The 22,530-nt window shown below is 40.1% G+C and overlaps 1 protein-coding gene across 1 annotated transcript; it reads left to right on the top strand.

Moving 5' to 3' along the window:
* The first annotated feature begins 8,662 nt into the window (after positions 1–8,662).
* On the top strand, positions 8,663–21,564 carry LOC140200316 (collagenase 3-like). Its single transcript, XM_072263468.1, has 10 exons — positions 8,663–8,734; positions 8,847–9,103; positions 9,875–10,023; positions 11,445–11,570; positions 12,019–12,180; positions 13,418–13,532; positions 14,096–14,229; positions 14,635–14,794; positions 15,697–15,800; positions 20,579–21,564. The coding sequence occupies exons 2-10, from the start codon at positions 8,895–8,897 to the stop codon at positions 20,677–20,679; spliced, it is 1,260 nt and encodes a 419-aa protein (XP_072119569.1). The 5' UTR covers positions 8,663–8,734; positions 8,847–8,894; the 3' UTR covers positions 20,680–21,564.
* Positions 21,565–22,530: the final 966 nt, after the last annotated feature.

Raw genomic sequence — 22,530 nt, 5'->3', positions numbered from 1 at the left:
TTCTCTTTCCACGTAGCATAATTAGACTGAACATATTTTTTTACCCTAATGTTAGGTAGAAGATACGAAGCAAGCAGTACCACCAAAGCCTCCAGGATGCTGATTTCTCTTGATGATGTGGTTAGCGCTCTCCTAAATGGACGTGATATGGTCACCACTGTCCTTTGACCGCAGCAAAGGGTTTGATGGGTGTTTCGAAGTACATCATTACAATAAGATTTAATTATCTCTTTTTGATGGGTTGCAGTTTGATCTGTCCCAATCCTGCACATGCTGATGGTGGTTAGCAGAATGTGACCCCTCGAGATAGAGCTGCCCTGCCCTTTTGCTGAGGTTGGTGTCGCTGCTGTGAGCATTGTGAAGTGCTGCTGAGGCTGGCTGTGCGCATGCATCGTGATGTCGCGTCACAGTTTCCATGAAAGCTGGAATCGGGTGTGGAAAGCAGGGCCTGTTGACGAGTGAGCAATTTTAAATGAATATAACCCAATTTAATCCTGACCTTTGCATGCATTCTGTAAGTTAGCACATTTTAAGTCTATTTAGTCAAAAAAAGTGCCGCTTTAATGCACCATTTGGGCCTACTTTGAGTGCGCAAACAGATAAACAGAATGAGAATTTTAGTAAAGTATAGATGAGAGGCATAGATAGAGTGGACAGAGAGTGTCTGTTTCCCAGGGTTGAATAATACCAGAGGGCATGCATTGAAGATGAGAGGGGGTAGGTTCAAAGGGGATGTGCGGAGTAAGTTTTTTACTCAGAGAGTGGTGGATGCCTGGAATGTGCTGTCTGGTATGGTGGTAGAGGCAAATACATTAGAGTTTTTTAAGAGATGTTTAGAAAGGCACATGAATGTGAGGAAGATGGAGGGATATAGAGATTGTATAGGTAGAAAGGATTAGTGCTTGTGTGTTTTTGATTTACTTTTTAGCTGGTTTAGCACCACATTATGGGCCAAATGGCCTGTTCCTGTGCTGTACTCGTCTATGTTCCATCAAGGAGTTGAGGGTTAAGGTGATTGGACACAAGGGTGGAGCTGAGGTCAGCCTGGATCAGTCCTGATCGTGTTGAGTGATGGGACAGGTTTGTGGGGCTGAGTGGCTTATCCCCACTTCTACTGCAACAGAAAATGTTATGTGGTAGGTCTGTGCGTCATGTTCCAGTAAAAATCAATTGAAACCATATGGCTTCACCACAGCTTTCAAGGACTTGAGAACTTGATGCACATAGCTGCCACTTATGAGAACCCTGATTTTATGGCTACAGGAAAACAATTTACTTAACCATTAGACAGGCTCTTTGGCTGTGTGCCAGACAGCTGATGATATATCCGGAAAATTTCTAGGTGGTGAACGATGAAACTGCCAGAAAATGATGTCCATATGATGCAAGCAAAATGAGCTTGTAGGGTCATAGAGCATTACGGCACAGTGACAGACCCTTCTGCCCATCTACTCTATGCTAAACTGTTATCGCATCTTTCCACACCTGGACCATACCCTTCCCATCCAAGTACCTACCCAAAATTCTCTTAAACATTGAAATTGAACTGGCATTCACCACATCCACTGATACTTTGTTCGACACTCTCACCATCTTTTGAGTGAAGAAGCTCCCCTCTCCGAGATCTCCCTTAAATATTTCACCGTCCACCATTGATCTTTGACCTCTCACTCTAGTTCTAGTCTCACCCAACCTCAGTAGAAAAAGACTGCTTGCATTTACCCTTCTATGCCCCTTTAATTTTGTATACCTCTATCAAAGCTCCCCTTATTCTCGTACGCTCCAGAGAATGAAGCCCTAATGTATTTAACTTTTCCCTATAACTCAGGTCCTCATTCTTATCAGTGGAGGAAAAGTTATCTGTAAATTTTTATTCACTGTTTATATCAACAGATTGAACTTAAGGTGTGCCCTGAAAGTGACTGAGGACACAAATGGAACGTGGGCTCTGAATCAATCCGTAGGTTGTTAATTCGACACTATTTGAAACTCATTGTGGTCTTATGATGTTAGACAGTTACCTCTGATCATAGATGTTCAGGAACCCAAACAGTGTTTTATCATGTGTCCAGGTGAGAATCCAGCAGAGAAAGTCATAAAATGCTCGTCTGAGAAACGGGTGAGCTTCCATGTCATTGCTTTGAGTCGTTAGACATGCTCAAAGACTCAGCACTCAGGCTAGATGATTATATCACTACCATCACAAATTTTATCAGCAAGTGTGTTTAGAAATTTGTCCCAAAGAGATAAGAACATAAAAAGTAGGGTCAACCTGGGTGTTCCCAAATTGGAAACCATGGAAGAACAGGGAGATGTACGCGCTACTGAAGTCTTGGGTGGCAGCAATAAAATTAAGTGATCCTGACCTTTACAAGAAATCGAGAAGCTCTAAGGTGTGGGTAAGAGACAATACCTGCCTAAAATATAGTCCCAGACCAGCCATAATTCGTGGCATATAACGGGCTATAAAAAGTTAGGCAACATCACCAACAACAGCATACCCCTTCCTGGGGATCTTAACACATTCTGTGCATGCTTCAAACAGGAAGGGAATGGAATGCCATCTCTCACATTAACCTCCAATATTCCCTGACATTCCACAGTCACTGTTGTGGACATAAGATCAGTCTTCTAGAGAGTGAATCCACAATGTACAACTGACCGGGATCGTGTCCCTGGCCATATCCTTAGATCTTGTGCAGATCAGCTGGCAGGGGTATATGAAGACATTTTAACCTCTCCCTGCATCGATCTGAGTTTCCAACCTACTTTAAGAAGACCATTATCATTCACGTACCTAAGACAAACAAGGTACTATGCCTTAATGACTACCACCCAGTGGCTCTACCACCAACCATCATGAAGTGCTTCAAGTAGCTGGTCACGGCATGCATCATCCAGCTTTCTAGACAACCTCAACCCACTGAAATTTGCTAACAGCAGAAACAGGTCCATGGCGGATGCCAACTCCCTACACTATTCATCTCTGGAGCATCTGAACAGCAAGGACACTTACGTTAGACCAGTGTTTATTGACTACAGCTCCATCTTCAATACTATAATTCCAAGCAAACCTCTAAACCTGAGACTCAACCCATCCACTTTGCAACTGAATCTTTGACATCCTGACCAACAGAATGCAATCATTAATGATAAGTAGCAAAATCTCTACCATGATTATCCTCAGAACTGGTGCTTCACCAGCTGCATCCTAAGCTCTACTCTCTGTACACTCACAAATGCGTGACCAGATACTGCTGTCACCACATTTGCCAGTCTGCAGGTGACACCACCGTAGTGGGCCATACCTCAAAAAACAATGAGTCAGAGTACAGGAAAGAGACACAGAGCCTTGTGACATGATGTCATGACAAAACCTTTCTCGCAACATCAGAGAAACAAATGAATTGGCCATTGACCCGAGGAGGGAAGGTAATGGACATGCTCCTGTTTACATCAATGGTGTTGAAGTTGAGAGGCTTGAGAGCTTCAAATTCCTTAGGAGCAAGCACCACAAATAGCCTGTCCTGGTCCAATCAGATTGATTAAGAAATACTGTATCTTTTGTTTCTGACCACTGGGCGGAGAGCTGTCTTGTCCCTGAGAATGAGAGAAAACAAAACAGGTAAAGAAAGTACAGGCAACAGAAACAAAACTAAAGAATAGCACAAAGCCCAGAGCTTTCAACAAAAGAGGAACAGGTCGATCCTTTCAAAGTAGCAAAACATGTCAGAACACTTCACATCAGTTGACCAATTTTGACTAAGCCACCCAGGGAAAGTTGGGTGCTGAGAATTGTTCTACAAAATGAAAGGGAAATAGAAATGGAAAGGTTTAGAGAGGGAGTTTCAGAATTCAGAGCCTTGCCTGCCAAAAGTGGACAATTATGTTCAGATATAATCAATTTGTTACAATAGTATCAAATTTTAAAGAAGTGTTACATAACCAAGCTGACGAGCTGTTTTGAGGGAGCATGGGTGACCAGGGTGTGATCCATGAACAGAATGCAGAACGCAGAAGTTTAATTGTGTTGGAATATCCAAGCTTAGAAGTAACAAACGGCGTAAGAGAAATATGTTATCAGCTAGTGAGCCAAGCCACCTGAAACTTGAAGATATAGATGCATAGTCTGAAGCTTTAGTCCCAAAGATGTGAGGAAGAACCTTGCCAAGGTCAACCCATGTAAAACTGTGGGGTCTGGTAACATGCCAGATTGAGTGCTGAGGGACTGTGCAGCCCAGTTAACAGTGGTTCTAACAGATATCTTCAACATCTCTCTGGAACGGTCCACTGTCCCCTCAGGCTTCAAAGCGGCCACCATCATCCCAGTGCCCAAGAACTGACAATTCAAACCGAATCATTAAGTTTGCTGATGACGAAACAGTGGTGGCCTCATCAACAATGGCAATGGGACTGCGTACAGAGAGAAGGTAGAGGGGCTGGTAGAATGGTACAAGCATAACAACTTGAGTCTCAACGTGGGCAAGACCAAAGAGATGATTGTGCAGGCTGTCCATGCCTCACTGCATGTAAACATGGCGAGAGTTAGAAGCGCCAAATTTCTGGGTGTGCGCACATTGATAATCTCACCCAGTCTGGCAACACCACCTCTTCAGCAAGAAAGCACAGCAGTGTCACAACCTCCTGAGGAGATTGAGGTGATTGAGGCTCCCCACCACCGCACCCCCCGCCCCAACATCTTAACCTATGTTCACAGGAGCATCATCAGGAGTCTCCTGACCAGCTGTATCACTGTCTTTTACAGGAATCGCAAGCACATGACCTCAAGTCCCTTCAAAGGATTGTGCAGACTGCTGAGAGGATCACCTATCAGAGACATTTACCCTGAGCTCTGCATATGCATTGTTAATGATACTTCCCAACCATCCAGCAATCTCTTTAACCCCCAGCTATCAGGCAGGAGGTACAGTAGCATTAGGAAAAGAATTGTTAAGAATTGGAAACAACTTCTTCACCCAGGCCATAAGACTGCCAAACTCCACTTATGTCATAAATGCACTTTATTGTTTGTTAATTTGCTTGTGGTAATTATTACCTTATGTGTTGTGTTCAGTGTGCTGTGAAGTGCACTTTGGTCCAGAGGAATGTTGCTTCTTTTGGCAGTATATATGTGTACGACTGAATGACAATAAACTTGGAGTTGATATGTTGTTTTGTAATTTAGTAATCTGGAGGGGTCAGGGCTGGTGTTTTGGATAATGTTGTGAGGAGAAATATGTAGGTGACAAACAGAAGCAGCAACGATAAGTCCTTTAGGGATACTGGATGTAAAAACATGAGAGTAGAAGAGTTGCAATTTGAATGAATTCCCCAGCTGAGACTGAATAAAGAAGAAAGGAGCCAAGCTTGTGCTGTTCCTCTGACTCTGATGACAATGGAGAAGCATTGGAGGAAGGAGCAATGGTAATCTATGGAAAAAAAATGCAAATGGATTTGGAAAGACAATGAGAGATGCACAAAAAAAGCAGGGACATTTGTTATAATCACACTAGCCATTATTGATGCCATTTCTGAGTTTGACTGGACATTGGGTTGGAAACTGTTTCAGACTCAGGCAAAGCTGAAAACCTGATTGGAGGGAGTCAGATAAGGAATTTAGGGGCAGATGCTCACATCATTTTGAGGCAAGAATCAATTCAGAGAGGACAGAGATGTTGAAAATGGGTTTGTAGTTTTCAAGGCTGAAAGGATATAGGGTTTAAGAAGATTGCTGATGTTGACAGATCCGAAGGATGGGAAATAGGAAGATAAATTTTAGCAACACACATCAAAGTTGCTGGTGAACGCAGCAGGCCAGGCAGCATCTGTAGGAAGAGGTGCAGTCGACGTTTCAGGCTGAGACCCTTCGTCAGGACTAACTGAAGGAAGAGTGAGTAAGGGATTTGAAAATTGGAGGGGGAGAGGGAGATCCAAAATGATAGGAGAAGACAGGAGGGGGAAGGATAGAGCCAAGAGCTGGACAGGTGATAGGCAAAAGGGGATATGAGAGGATCATGGGACAGGAGGTCCGGGAGGAAAGACAAGGAGGGGTGGGGGGACCCAGAGGATGGGCAAGAGGTATATTCAGAGAGACAGAAGGAGAAAAAGGAGAGTGAGAAAGGTCTCAACCTGAAACGTCGACTGCACCTCTTCCTACAGATGCTGCCTGGCCTGCTGCGTTCACCAGCAACTTTGATGTGTGTTGCTTGAATTTCCAGCATCTGCAGAATTCCTGTTGTTTGCAGATAAATTTTAGTAATAAGCTAACATAGAAATGAGGAAGGAAAGTTTGTTGTGTCACTGTTGTGTCTGGTAAGTATGTGATCACAAGATGAGCTCAGAGTGTTAACATATCTACCAGAAATGCATTTAATAAATGCCTAATATTTCTTCATACTCACATCAAAATAACTTGAATAAACCTCTACTAAGATTTTTTGGATTGATCAGGAAGAGGTTAAACTGCATTAAATTGTAGAGTTTATTGACCTCATAGCAACATCAAAAATGGAAAGAATCCAATTGCTCATACTCCTAAATGCTATGTTTATATCTCATTTTGTCCAGATTGTGTGTTAACATTTTATTCTATATCCTCAAAATACTTGTTGTAGGGTTGATAGGTAAATAAAAACCCATTGAGGCTGCATAAAAATTGCAGAGATCTAGGCATGACATAAAAAGATAGGTAGTGTTGAAGGGTAGATGGTCCAGGGAATTCAGAGTTCTGACGTGATTCTAAGTTAAAGGAAGTAGCTGATCTGGAGGAACCAGGAACATCTACCTTTAAGGATAACAGTTGATATGCCCATACACAAACATTCTTTGTGTCTAGACAGCTGAGAGAGGAGCAGGCTCGGTGCATTATTAAATGGGAGCAGCGGTATCCTGGCTCACTGTTGTGGATATGAGTTCAGAGGAACCATCTGCGTCTACAATGGGAAGAGGAATGACAAAGTTGTGACACACTCTTATGTGCCTATTCAAAGCTTCAATGTCAGCATGCTGGGCTGGAAACCGCCAACATCTGTTAGCGTTCTTGGTGTCTCAATGTCACTGAAATTGCAAGTTTTTATGCAGCCTCAATTAGGCAGGTGGTATACATTCTAATTTACCTATCAAAAACCCAGGAAGGTGATAGTGAGCCAAGTTCCTTCTTTTTCCAAGACATACTAGCCCTTGATAAATCTATATAGATATCATGCGATGAAGAGGTGTGTCTGCTGTTCTCTGCTACTCTCTTCTTGGGCTCAATTGTTCTATTTGATGTCCACCTGGGATTGTTACCTATTGTCTAGGGGTGGGTCTGCTGAACTCCCCAATGAATTTTGCAGGCCAGGGCTCTAGCAATCTCGGCCCCACTCTCCAACCAGTGGCACATGGGGAAAGCCCCCATGTGTACAGATGATGTATAATGATTGGTTGTGTCAGGTGATTGACAACAAAACTCTTAGAGACATTTCTGGGCTGTTTTCTGGTGGGAGATTGATTTCATTCCCTTCCCAAAAGCAAATAAAGACCATCCAAGAAACTTCACCTAAGTTTTCCATGTCAGTCACTTGGCAGGAAGAATATAAGAAGAAATAAAGAATTAACCTTGCAGCCTGCTTTTCAAAAACAAAAGTTTCCAGTGTCCCTCCCTGACCTCGAGACTCAACCTTAGCTCGGTCATTCTTCCTTGAAACCTCCACCTCATCTCCCCAGAACACTATGGCATTCAAAAACCACCAAGTCCACAATATGAATCCCAAATCAAGCAAGAGACCTCATTCACTTAGCCAAACTCTCTTACCACGCAGGGACCTGAGTGCCCCACGGAACTGCAGCAGAGCTGGGATTGATGAAAGGGAAGACTGCCTACCAGCAAATCTAACAGGCTGCCAGATAAAGCTGCCAATAGCATGTACAGGAACTAACTTACCAGTAGCGATGGAAATTGTGAATGGTCATTTACCTGAAGCGTTAATTCTGTTTCTCTCTCCACAAGGTATTTCCAACGTTTTCTGTTTTTATTTCAGAATTCCACCATTTGCGGTTTTTTTATTTTAATTTATTGAGTGGCCTGTTAGCATAGCAGTTTGCATGAAATTTTTACAGCACTAGTGTCCTTGGTTGAATTCTATTGCTGCCTTTATGGAGTCTATATGCTCTCTCCAAACCATGTGGGTTTCCTCCTGGTGCTCTGTTTCCTCCCATACTCCAAAGACATATGAGTTAGTAGGTTAATTGGTCACATGAGTGAAATTGGGCAGAGTGGCTCATTGGGCTATTAGAACCTGTTATCATGCTGTATTATTTATAAAATAAAGAACAAAATATACATAATAGCTATATATTGTGCTAAGATGAAAATTACTTGTGACAGCACATCTTACAGATGTTGGTTGACTTGAATGTGACTATGTAGCTGCTCAGTTGATCTATTTTTAAGAAAGATTTTGATGAAGAAATGAAAGCATGCCCTTAAATGGGCTTCCTGCGAATACCTCACAAGCCATGACACAGCTGTCAGTTAGCTCTTAGTCACATGTGAATCATAACACATACAATAGTATAAAAACTCTCCAGGAGAAACCAAGCATCAGAAATTTTCTGCAAAAACTCTGGTAAGAAAGAGAAGATGAAGTTCCTCTGGTCTCCAGTTTTATTTGTTTTAGTTTATGCAACATTTTCTTCTGCTGCTCCTCGACTTCTGGAAGCTGAGATAAATGAGAAAGATTGGCAGTTGGCTAAGGTATGTAAGGATACAACTGACAATAAGCTGCAAAATGCATTTTGCCGGTATAAATTTATTTTTCTTAACAAGTGAAGGCAATATTAATGATATTGAAACTTTTGTTTTAAAGAATTATCTGAACCAACTTTACCAACTTAAAGAAACACCTGCAAGCATCATGAGGAAGAGTCAATACCATGAAGTGAATGATATATTATCACCGAAGATTAGGAAAATGCAAGAATATTTTGGCCTGAAGATAACTGGCTCATTAACTTCTGAAACTCTGGAAGTAATGAAAAAGCCTCGATGTGGAGTTCCTGACATTGCCGAATATAATCACTTCCCAACTAAAAATAAATGGGAAAAGAACAACGTAACATATAGGTACTGTTCTTCACAATGTCACTTCAATGGTTGGTTCGGCTAAAATGTGTTATTGCACAATTTTATTAGTACTTCATCTAGTCTATAAGTTTATGAGGTTAAGTGAAAGCCTTAAACTGCAAACTTACAGAATTTTCTGATTGATTGAAAGCAGTGTTAGAGTTGTCACTGAAGAAACAACATCTCACCTTTACTCTGTTTGTTATTTTAAGGAACCTGTGAATTTCCACTTCAGTTGACCATTAAGCTGATAATTGTGAGCTTGGGTAATCTACACATGGCAAAATAATTATCAATTTAATAGCAATTAATCTGCTTCAGAAAGACAACAGTTTAAGCTTCTCAGTTTCATCCAGGGCTTTGTGGGTCCTTTCCAGATACCTTTTATTAAAAATTGCCACCTCTTTTTCCTTTTCCCTTCATTCAGTTTTTCTTTTATTTCTACATCATTCCCTGATTTGAGTCTATTTTAACTACTCAAAATTTATCCTCCTTCTCACTTAGTTCTGTTTTTTTTTTCAATCCATAAATCATATTGATGAATGATGTAGATTTTACACCTTGTTTTTCATCATACTTCAAGATACCCCACTGCTCTTGCCACACCATTCCCAGCTCACCGTTTCAGCAACTTACAGCACAAGGCATCTTCAACTTAAAGGGCACAGGAAAAGCCTGACTGGTGACATTTGCTGAAAAATATCTCAATGTAGCAAGAGTTGATCAATTGTATTCAGAACAAATTCTTACATTGTGTTTCCTCCATTGAAGGATTTTAAACTATACACCAGATATTCCAGCTGCTAAGGTGGATTTCGCGATCGAGAAAGCTTTTGAAGTTTGGAGCGATGTCACTCCCTTAAAATTCAGCAGAATCTATGAGGGAGAAGCTGATATCATGATCACATTTGCAGCTCAAGGTATTAACATATTTGTTTAATCTGTTGCTTCAAAAGTTCTTATGACTATGTTATTTTTGCATGTAATACTTTCACAAAGCAAATCTTCAAAATTTCTGATTGCCCCGAATTTAAAAGTATCATGGCCCAATGAATGTTTGAAGTTCATAGTTCATGACGGTGGAAGGAAACACAAACTTAATATTATCAGTGGTGTGCGGCAAAATAGTGGTTAATAAGCAGGATTCTAGGCCATTGATACAGAGATGGAAGTTGAATTCCCTCTATGTCAGTTGGAGAAATTAACATTGGGCATTTCAGGAAGTGTGACATCTTTTAAAAAGGTAGTATCCATGATTGTTGGAAAAGGAAATAATTTTCACTAATGTTCTTTAAGGAATGAATTTTGCAGCCTTTACATTGTCTGGCCTGTGTGTGACTCCAGACCCACCAATGTAATTGGCTCTCAATTATCCTCCTCAGTTTAGGGGTATCTGAATTCCACGCATGAATAAATTAAAGAAAAATAGATCTGATTTTAGTTTTTGCTGAGCTGAAGTTCCCATTTTCTCTGGAGTTTTAAGGTTGAGAAGGGATTCTGCACTTCAAAAGCACCTTGACCTACAGAATTCCAGATTTAACCACTGACCAGTGCTAAGAGAACATGTTCATATAACATTACGGTTTGCCCCATGATGTGCAAAACTAGTTTGTGTAAAGTAGAACAAGAAAATGGATCCAGGGCTTCTCATTCCACATCAAACAATCTCCTTTAAAAAGTCATGGGGTTGTTAGTAGCTCACCACATGACCACATGTGAAGTTCCATTGTGTTGCATCAAAAAGTCACTGATGCTTGTGCAGTGTGATTGGAGTCAGGAATACAGAGTTTAAGTGGCCAGAGATAGAGACTAACACCCATTCTCTGGTGGCATTGGACACTGTTTTAATATGTAATTTAATTTTGAAAGTAAACTAAGGACAGTTAGCCAAACAAGTTCCATCTAGTCTTTCCAAGGGCAACAAAGTTTTCAAATGGATTTCCACAGGTCATTGGAATAACTGAAATGTTTCCACAAAGATAGTTTAGCTATCGAGTTCAGCAGACTCATATCAAGTTTATTCAGTCCTCAAAATCATTTACCTAGAGTTCCAAATTACTCAGCATTGTATTCGTCTGAATCTGTTGCTCTCCGGTGAGATGCCTTGATAGTTCCTGTATCTCACCTGCCTCATATGAAGCAGAAATCGCACTGACAAGATTTTCAGATGATTAAGAGCTTTCCTTATGAACTTGATGGGGAGGTAGAATTGGCCAAATGGGAGAACTTATCTTTTTATTTCTCTACCTGAATATTTTGCTACATTTTGTAATGCTGCGCTAAAGGTGCAGTAAAATCAGCTTCCAAAGTCATCCCTAATGCAGTTTTTCATCATACACAGAACACGGTGATAATTACCCATTTGACGGACCTGGAAGTTTACTGGCCCATGCCTTTCCTCCAGGCAAAGGGATTGGAGGGGACACTCACTTTGATGAGGATGAAACTTGGACAACAGGATCAAATGGTGAAAACATTGATTAATATTATCACTATAATAATCATTGGCAAAATTCCAACTAAGTTGTGAGCTAACAAAATTAATTTTGAGAATATGTTTTCTTTGGAATTTATTGTTGTAAAATCTAATTTCCCATTGGTGATTTAGTGCTGAAGTATTACTTTAGTTTATCATCACACAGAAATATAATTATTTATAAATTGTTAAAGCTGTTCACCATGAAATTTATCTTGTTTAAAGTATTTGTCAATGAAACATATTGATACTATTTAAGGCATGTCTGAGGAAAAGGGAATAGATTATTTAACTGGAGTTAAGAACTTTTTCCTTGCATATTCCATATGGTTAGAACTTTGTTTTTTAGACATTGTTTGATAATCACTTTCAGTATTTGCAAGAGGACCACATGTCGTAACAGGTTTAAAACTTGCTGTCTTGTGATTCCTCTGCTTAGGATATAACCTTTTTCTTGTGGCTGCCCATGAGTTTGGCCATGCTTTGGGACTTGCTCACTCTCAGGATCCTGGGGCATTGATGTACCCAATGTACACATACTCAACAATGAAAGGGTTTCGCCTCTCCCTGGATGATGTTGAAGGAATCCAGGCTCTGTATGGTAAGTTTAAGCATTAAATAAACTCTGAATTCCTTAATAATCAATGGCAATGCTGTCAGTGCAGAATTATAATATAATTCAAACAACTTATAAAGAATAAATATACTTCATAGCCAGTCATTTATCCAAAATAAACAAAATGCTGTAACCTACTTCTGCTGGACGCTTGGATTCGGTGTAAACTGAATTGTTTGGTACAAGTTTCAGTGCTTGACTCTTTACCTGCAATATTGTTTAACTGAGGCCAGAAAGAACTATCTTACCATAATGATCAGGTGTTGCAAAGTCCTTGTAATTTCTGACTTCACAGTTAATTATACTGTTGCAGAGAAGGGCATAAATAATGTACGTTCCCATAGTGATAAGAGAGAAGTATCTCAAATGCCCAAGAAGAAGATTTCCTTGTTCTGGCAGGGCTTGAAGTACGTTCCATAGAAACCTTCCCAACGCTGTTTAGATTATTGTATGATGTCCCTTCACAGGGAGCTCCTTTAATAATTTTCCTCATAACTTATTCTTCAAGACATGTTTGGATGGGTATGTATACATCCTCAATTCCATTAATTAACCAAAGCCAGAAACAATACGTCCCAGCATTTTACAAAAATACATCACTAATTTAATGATATTTTAAAGCATTATATACACTTCATTGAACAGTCTTCTACATTAAATAATAACTCAGACCATGATCAACAGATCTCTTTCGGACTTAGCTTTAGTTAGATGCACACCAGTCATAAAGAGTGTATGTTGAACACTTTCTTTCTAATATATCTTTCTTTGCAGACATTGGTTAAATTTCCTTGACTGAGACTTATACATTGAAAGAACAGTACAGTCACTTTCTGAGCAATATATCAGCAAAATGACAAATGTTCTGCCCATGTTGCTTTCCAGAGTTGCCATCATCCTCAATTGTAGTCGGAAGATCAGTAAGGGAAATATGTAGCAATCCACTGCTTTTATTTTTACTGCAAGTACTTCAGTGTTTCTAGAAGGCGGGTCACCATTGCCATTTCCTTGAGGGCAATTAGCCCTCCTGAGAATGAACAGAACAAAAAAATCAAACCTAACTGGGAACGTTATTGTCATTGATTGGCTATAAATCTTGCAAAACTCACACTAAAATTACAATGAGTCTGGGTGTGAATCTGCTGCAGCTAGTGAGAGCTATCACGGCACTGAATAGTGTTTGTGACAATTTTTTCCTATATCTTTGTTTATTTTACACAAGGTTCGTCAAATAAGGAGTATACCCCACCAGCAAAAACCCCCGAAGCCTGTGATCCTCACTTGCACATAGATGCTGTTGCTACTCTTCGTGGAGAAATAATACATTTTAAGGATGGGTATGATTTGTACAGAATATCCCAGAACTGTATTAATCAGAACATTAATGTCGTTTCATGTTGCAGATGTTTTTAGAAATATTTAATTATCTTGCTAGCAAATATTCCTGCCTTTTTCTATTGAATGGTAATGTATTGTTCTCCAAAAACCAAGTCAATGCTCCCATCAAGGTGTTGAATCAAGCGAGAGAAAGTTAGAAGGTTGTATAGACTATTCCTGTTCCTTTGGTCCCTATGCTCAACTGATGAAACAAAAAAATTAGCTATTCTAGCACAGTGGTAGTTGTAGAGTAAAATTACTTGCCTTTATAATCCTATAATATCCTATAGTCTTCTGCCCCCAGTGAAATATTTTCAAGTGTATTCACTTTTCTCATTTAGAAATGGTATTCATGTATGGAATAAATCTCTGCGTTTTAAAATCTGTGAATATCTAAAAGAATAAGCTTTTTGAAATTATTTGCATATGTAGTATTAAATTAAGAAAATACATAGTAAAAAGTCCCAGAAGTTTCTCAGATGAACTACTTGTACGTTCTAATAAATTCTTGTTATTTCTCTAGGTTTTTATGGAGGACCCATCCACGACAACCTACTGCTGAGCTGAGTTTAATAAAGTCATTCTGGCCAAATCTTCCTGCCAAAATTCATGCTGCGTATGAAAATCATGCAAATGGTTTACTCATTGTCATTAAGGGTGAGTCTGTCTCCTTTCTCTTCACTGGAGAACATAGCAGTGTGATTATGGGATTAGATAGGGATGGAAACAGCAGAAGTGCAATGAATCAGTTAGCTCATGTTTTCAAAAAGGTAGAACACATTCCTATTTAATTTTTAATTTATGGCTTTAGATATTTTGAATAATTTATTTGCTTTGGAAGCAATAATATTCTAGAGGTATCCAAAGTTCTTTCTCGGAATTGCAAATCCTGCAAAAAGACATCAACGAGCAAGAAACCAAAAAGATATGTCAAGGGAGGCTTGGGAACTGGTTGCCTGCATAGCATTCCAAAGAAAATGGTGCCCCCTTGAGGGGATATTATTGAGGTGAAAGCGCTTTTGCTGAAGTGCAGATATTAACATATGTTCTATAATCCAATAGGAATGAAATACTGGGCCATTAATGGCTATGACGTTTTGCCAGGATATCCAAAGTCTATCTATGAATTTGGTATTCCAAGACACGTCAGGAAAATAGAAGCCGCTTTTCATATTGAGAAGACTTCAAAAACATTATTCTTTGCAAAGAGGCAGTATTGGAGGTAATGGTTTGATCGATATAAATTATTTATATGAGCACTTCAACCAGGTTGTTTTATCGTCTAGTACCTAATTTTAGCTGTTAGTTACAGAAGATTTGATCACTTGTCGCTATTTCTGGATGAACTGTAAAGGTTTCTCAAATAAAAAGACGAAACAATCTGCAAAGGGATAGTCCCCAGTGCATGCCAAGTGACCCTCCTCCTATTTCAAATGTGGAAGAATGCAGATGAGGTGGCTTCTCATTTGTTGCTGTGTCTGTCCACCATCACTGATTGTAACTTATGACTCGTTCTTTTAATCCTGCCCAAGTGCTTACTATCTTTTGTAGTGGCTTACTACAAATTCTCTATTTCCTGCTGGGTGGTACCTCACCTAAAGATCTGAGAGCCCTGCATAAAATGTACGTTCTGTGAGGAGTTCCCCTTTGCCAGTGTAAGCTGACATGCGAAGAGGTGAGACGCCTTTCAGCAAGGCTCTGTCCCTGGGCTCCTGTCGCTGATGGAGGAGTTTACGATAACCAGCTCCTGCAGAGTTACTATTATGCCAGACCAAGAACACCTCCTCAGCCACTCTCCTTCAACCTCCTGCTGCATCTCTATCTACTCCGTGGCAGCCAGCGAGGGAGCACGTTCTGTGAAGAAGATGCCCTTCAGATTTAACACTCTTTTATTTACTGCAGAACAAAGTGTCCGGAGAGGCAAAACACTGAGTGAGGACTCAGTCCTTGGGACTTGTGCAGTTCCCTTTCCCATAATTGTTTATAGGCGTAAATCACATGAACAGTGCTTACATTTATTTTTGGGATACATTTTGTGATTTTTTTTTGTAAGAATATGTGCAATCCAGTTCTAAGATAACTAAATTGATGGTTCATTTCCTTTACTTGTCTTTTGATCTCTAGTTATGATGAAATTAAACAGACGATGGATGAAGGTTACCCACGCCGCATTGTGGATGACTGGCTAGGAGTTCCTTCCAGGTTGAATGCAGCATACGAACTTCATGGTAAATTTAGATATAGATAATTTTTGTAATATTGAAATATGTATTTACAGTACAATGTGTTTTCTTCAATTACTAAAGCAGTATTTGATTACCTTCGAAATTAAAACCAGCACATGCTGAGGTGATGAAAGGCTGCCGAGTGTAAATGGAGTTAGCAGGAATCCATTGAGCTCCCAATCAGTTTATCCATGGTATTAGAGAATAGGCCAGATTCCTGAGACTCAAAGGCCTACATCCACTCCTAATTCAGATGCTGACATATCAAAAGTTTTGTTACAGAAATATTTTACTTGGTTTCTTAAACCTCTCTGAGTTAACCTGATCATATGCATTATTGTGATTATAAATCTGATCCCAGATCTTTGGAGATGTGACTTAAGCTGACCAATATTGGGTTTAAAGCAATTAAATCAAATGTTTCTTGTTTACTGACAGTCATAACATATATTTCATTATGACACAGAAAGAGGTCATTGGTCCATTGACTCTGCACCAGCTTTCACAGCAACCTGATCCTCACTCTTATTTCCATGTCTCCTATTAGAAACATAGAAAAATAGGTGCAGGAGTAGGCCATTCGGCCTTTCGAGCCTGCACCGCCATTCAGTATGGTCATGGCTGATCATCCAACTCAGAACCCTGTACCTGCCTTCTCTCCATACCCCCGATCCCTTTAGTCACAAGGGCCATATCTAACTCCCTCTTAAATATAGCCAATGAACTGGCCTCAAATCTGTGGCAAAGAATTCCACAGATTCACCACTCTCTGTGCGAAGAAGTTTTTCCGCATCTTGGTCCTAAAAGGCTTCCCCTTTATCCTTAAACTGTGACCCCTCGTTCTGGACTTCCCCAATATCGGGAACAATCTTCCTGCATCTAGCCTGTCCAATCCCTTTAGAATTTTATACTTTTCAATAAGATCCCCCCTCAATCTTCTAAATTCCAGAAAGTATAAGCCTAGTCGATCCAGTCTTTCATCATATGAAAGTCCTGCCATCCCAGGAATCAATCTGGTGAACCTTCTTTGTACTCCCTCTATGGCAAGAATGTCTTTCCTCAGATTAGGGGACCAAAACTGCACACAATACTCTAGGTGTGGTCTCACCAAGGCCTTGTACAACTGCAGTAGTACCTCCCTGCTCCTGTACTCGAATCCTCTTGCTATGAATGCCAGCATACCATTCGCCTTTTTCACTGCCTGCTGTACCTGCATGCCCACTTTCAATGACTGGTGTATAATAACACCCAGGTCTCGCTGCACCTCCCCTTTTCCTAATCGGCCACAATTCAGATAATAATCTGCTTTCCTGTTTTTGCCACCAAAGTGGATAACCTTACATTTATCCACATTAAATTGCATCTGCCATGAATTGCCTACTCACCTAGCCTATCCAAGTCACCCTGCATCCTTTTACCATCCTCCTCACAGCTAACACTGCCGCCCAGCTTCGTGTCATCCACAAACTTGGAGATGCTGCATTTAATTCTCTCATCTAAGTCATTAATATATATTGTAAAAAACTGGGGTCCCAGCACTGAGCCTTGCGGTACCCCACCCGTCACTGCCTGCCATTCTGAAAAGGTCCCGTTTATTCCCACTCTTTGCTTCCTGTCTGCCAACCAATTCTCTATCCACATCAATACCATACCCCCAATACCGTGTGCTTTAAGTTTGCACACTAATCTCCTGCGTGGGACCTTGTCAAAAGCCTTTTGAAAATCCAAATATACCACATCCACTGGTTCTCCCCTATCCACTCTACTAGTTACATCCTCAAAAAATTCTATGAGATTCATCAGACATGATTTTCCTTTCACAAATCCATGCTGACTTTGTCCGATGATTCCACCACTTTCCAAGTGTGCTGTTAATCAAGTCTTTGATAACTGACTCTAGCATTTTCCCCACCACCGATGTTAGGCTAACCGGTCTATAATTCCCCGGTTTCTCTCTCCCTCCTTTTTTAAAAAGCGGGGTTACATTAGCCACCCTCCAATCCTCAGGATCTAGCCCAGAATCTAAAGAGTTTTGAAAAATTATCACTAATGCATCCACTATTTCTTGTGCTACTTCCTTAAGCACTCTGGGATGCAGACCATCTGGCCCTGGGGATTTATCTGCCTTTAATCCCTTCAATTTACCTAACACCACTTCCCTACTAACATGTATTTCCCTCAGTTCCCCCATCTCACTAGACCCTCGGTCCCCTACAATTTCCAGAAGATTATTTATGTCCTCCTTAGTGAAGACAGATCCAAAGTAGTTATTCAGTTAGTCTGCCAGGTCCTTGCTCCCCATGATCAATTCACCTGATTCTGACTGTAAGGGACCTACAATTATCTTAACCAATCTTTTTCTTTTCACATATCTATGAAAGCTTTTACAGTCAGTTTTTATGTTTCCTGCCGGTTTTCTCCCATAATCTTTTTTTCCCTTTCCTAATTAAACCCTTTGTCCTCCTCTGCTGGACTCTGAATTTCTCCCAGTTCTCAGGGGAGCCGCTTTTTCTTGCTAATTTGTATGTTTCTTCTTTGGAATTGATACTATCCTTAATGTCCCTTGTCAGCCACGGGTGCACTACCTTCCCTGGTTTATTCTTTTGCCAAACTGGGATGAACAATTGTTGTAGTTCATCCATGCGATCTTTAAATGCTTGCCATTGCATATTCACCGTCAACCCTTTAAGTATCATTTGCCAGTCTATCATAGCTAATTCACATCTCATACCTTCAAATTTACCCTTCTTTAAGTTCAGAACCTTGGTTTCTGAATTAACTATGTCACCCTCCATCTTAATGAAGAATTCCACCATATTATGGTCACTCTTACCCAAGGGGCCTCTCACAACAAGATTGCTAATTAACTCTTCCTCATTGCTCAATACCCAGTCTAGAATGGCCTGCTCTCTAGTTGGTTCCTCGACATGTTGGTTCAGAAAACCATCCCGCATACATTCCAAGAAATCCTCTTCCTCAGCACCCTTACCAATTTGGTTCACCCAATCTATATGTAGATTGAAGTCACCCATTATAACTACTGTTCCTTTATTGCACGCATTTCTACAAGTAATTTCCTGTTTAATGGCATCCCCAACCTCACTACTACCGCTAGGTGGCCTGTACACAACTCCCACCAGCGTTTTCTGCCCCTTAGTGTTATGCAGCTCTACCCATATCGATTCCACATTCTCCTGGCTAATGTCCTTCCTTTCTATTGCGTTAATCTCCTCTCTAACCAGCAATGCTACCCCATCTCCTTTTCTTTCATGTCTATCCCTCCTGAATCTTGAATATCCCTGAATGTTGAGCTCCCATCCTTGGTAACCCTGGAGCCATGTCTTTGTGATCCCAACTATATCATATTCATTAATAACTATCTGCACTTTCAAGTCATCCATCTTGTTACAAATGCTCCTTGCATTGATACACAAAGCCTTCAGGCTTGCTTTTACAACACTCTGAGCCCTTATACAATTATGTTGAAAAGTGTCCCTTTTTGATTTTTGCCCTGGATTTGCCTGCCTGCCACTTTTACTTTTCACCTTACTACTTTTTGCTTCTACCCTCATTTTATACCCCTCTGTCTCTCTGCACTTGTTCCCATCCCCCTGCCACATTAGTTTAAATCCTCCTGAACAATAGTAGCAAATACTCCCCCTAGGACATTGGTTCCAGTCCAGCCCAGGTGCAGACTGTCCTGTTTGTACCGGTCCCACCTCCTCCAGAACTGGTTCCAATGCCCCAGAAATTTGAATCCCTCCCCCTTGCACCATTTTTCAAGCCACGTATTCCTCTGATATATCCTCCTATTTCTACTCTGACTAGCACGTGGCACTGATGGTAATCCAGAGATTATTACCTTTGTGGTCCTACTTTTTAGTTTATCTCCTAACTCCCTAAATTCACCTTGTAGGACCTCATCCTGTTTTTTACCTATATCGTTGGTACCTGTGTGCACCACGACCACTGGCTGTTCACCCTCCCACTCCCACCCTGTCACGTATGGCCCCTTGACTCACTTACCCACTATAATGAGGGCAATTTACACTAACCAAGTAAACTAGCAGAAAGCAATTATTTCAGGCATTGAAGGAAACTGGGGCCTGGAGCATCCAAGAGAGAGCAGGATGTTTGCAGTCTAAAAGACAACACCAGAGATCAGAATTGAACCTGGGTCATATTACGGACAATTGTATAAAGGATTTTGCTGTTTAATTAAGAAAATACATATAATGATGCTGACAAATAAACATATAATACTGTGCTGTTACACACTGCTTCATTTTCTCTTGTTTGTCATCCTTGTTTTTGAATAAAAGGGTAAATATATGCAGGTGCTTCTTGGATCCCACTGTTAGTTCAATGGGATATTGTTGGCAAATGACCATTTATCTCAGTTTTCCTTCTATTTCTTGATTCAAGAGTTCAGTTGTCTTTTCTTGATTAATCTCTGCTGATTTCATTCCCTCTCCAAGTTATTAACAACTTCAGAAACTGCATTGTTCCTGAAACAAATCTAGAACAATAGTTTTAAAAAACATTCTGCTTTGAACATCAACAGTGAAAACACATGACTCAACTTCTTTTAGTTAAGATTTTCAGAGAACTTAGCGAATTAGAACAGACTTCCCCAACTTGCATCGGGACCTGATTGTTATTCAGATAAAAGAGGACATAAAATACTCTGTGCAAATGCAGATAATAAAAAATGTATCTGGAAAGTGTTTCAAACAAATTGTGGAATCTCAATTGAGATTTTCTTTTATATTGTCTTGCAGGATATGTTTTCTTCTTCCATCGATCATCTCTGTTAATCTTCAGCCTGAGTGAGCAACGTGTCATTGAAGTACGTCGAATGAATTCAGAATTGGGATGTTAAATACCTCAATTTATCAACCAGTCATTATATGATTTAATTTTAGCAATTTTGCTAAGAAAGATTGCTTTTTGGCCCTTAAATAGTTACGAACAAACAAATCAGAATATAGACAAGAGAATATCTGCAGATGCTAGAAATCCAAGCAACACACATAACATAAAACTTGATAATCTGATAACCTTAGGATATCAGCAGAATAGCCCAGCAGATCTTCTGGACTGTAGTATGTCACTCTTGCTAATATCCCCACACAATTTTATTTCACATTTTTTAATGATGCACAGTACTATTTAATAAGTTTTCCAGGAAACATCACAGGGAATGTGGGAATCAGGGGCCTGGTGAGTTTCAGCTGACTTCTATCAATATATAGATTTATGAATTATGGGTCTATGAGTGTAGCGCTGAGTGAAACCAATACTACCCTCAAGATTTCTGAACAACTGGATCACAGAATATTGCGGCTTTAGTAATTGTTGCATTGAAGCAATTCTTGTTTACATTTGGACAGTTTGAGTAATTTAATATTATTCTGTTTCATATACATCATATTTATTGTCCTGTCAGGTGCATTTCTTGTCTGCATCAGTTTAATATTTATTTATAACTTTAATATTTTTTCTCTAACACTTAAAAATGTTGTTGTTCATGTTTTGTGAGATATTTTATTCAGTAAGATCCAAGTATTATGGAGGCAGATAAGGGTTAAATTCCTTTTGCTTGTTAAGTTCAACAGAAATAACTCAACTTATAAAAAATGGTGGAATGTAGGAAACCAGGTCCCATCACTTTTCATCTAATATATCAGGGAAAAAAAAAACAAAGTTGGATGTAACTTTACTTCCTTACTGATACTATGAGCATTTTGTCTAAGATGAGTTGTATTTGGACATATTTATAAATACAATAAATCTGAATCTGCCTAAACTGATCTTTCGTTCAAGTTGCTGTTTTTACTTCGCTGCCTCCAGTCACTCAATTCTACAGAGACCTAGAAATCGCCAAATTTATTTTTATCTACCTGTTTTACTTTCTTTCTATTGCTGCTAGTGTGCAAATAAAGGTCTTTTCCTGGAACAACATATGGGAGTGATATCGGTGACTATCCCGGCTAACTTCATCACAATCGGTGATGCAAAATTCATGCAAGAGGTCTCCCTCTGCCAGGATCAGTCCTGTAGATTTCCTCCTTCCATCATCAGTAATTTGTTTAGTATTGGCACTTCCATTAGTTCAAAGTTCATTTATTATCAAAGTAGGTTTAATTTATACAACCTTGAGATCTGCCAAAGAAACATGATAGAACCCATTAAAACAAAAGAAGACTGCTGAACAGCCACTGTGCAGAAGAAAAAAAACAAATTGTGCAAACAATAAAAGTAAGCAAATAGCATTCACAACTATGAAAGTGATTCCATAGCCGATTTAGAAGCTGTTAGTTGCCGGCCACAGCCTCAGCTCAGTGCAGAGATCAGTAAACCTTGTCAAGTAGCGACCTGAACCAGCATGTCCCTCGCCTCCAGCCCCAACAACCTGACCTTTTCAGTCTGCCCCAGCACTTAAATCATCCAAGCTTCAGACCATTCCTTGTTCTCGGGCCTGGGCCTGGGCCCTGCCACCTTCATTTGGCCCATACACGGCCTTTCCAAATCGGTTCAGCACTTAAATCGATCAAACTGTGGGTCTTTCCTCACTCTCAGGCCAGGGCTCCACCTTAACTCAGCCTTGTGTTCTCTCACCTTGCCTTGCTTCTGCCATTCTGCCTCATCAAATTCTATCAAATTAACATGAGTCTCAAGTAAAATGGTTCTGATACTAAGAGAATGGTTTTGTGTTAGCTCTGTCTTCACC

The sequence above is a fragment of the Mobula birostris genome, chromosome 7 (genome assembly GCF_030028105.1).
Source record: "Mobula birostris isolate sMobBir1 chromosome 7, sMobBir1.hap1, whole genome shotgun sequence".
Lineage (NCBI taxonomy): Eukaryota > Metazoa > Chordata > Chondrichthyes > Myliobatiformes > Myliobatidae > Mobula > Mobula birostris.
This window is presented reverse-complemented; position numbering and strand designations above follow the sequence as displayed.

What these genes read in the sequence shown, in the direction of transcription:
- LOC140200316 (XM_072263468.1), top strand. Translation starts at nt 8,895, where the DNA reads ATGAGGAAGAGTCAATACCATGAAGTGAATGATATATTATCACCGAAG. An exon ending in GATCACATTTGCAGCTCAAG is followed by an intron (nt 10,024 to 11,444) that starts GTATTAACATAT and finishes CATCATACACAG; the next exon opens with AACACGGTGATAATTACCCA. An exon ending in ATAATACATTTTAAGGATGG is followed by an intron (nt 13,533 to 14,095) that starts GTATGATTTGTA and finishes TTATTTCTCTAG; the next exon opens with GTTTTTATGGAGGACCCATC.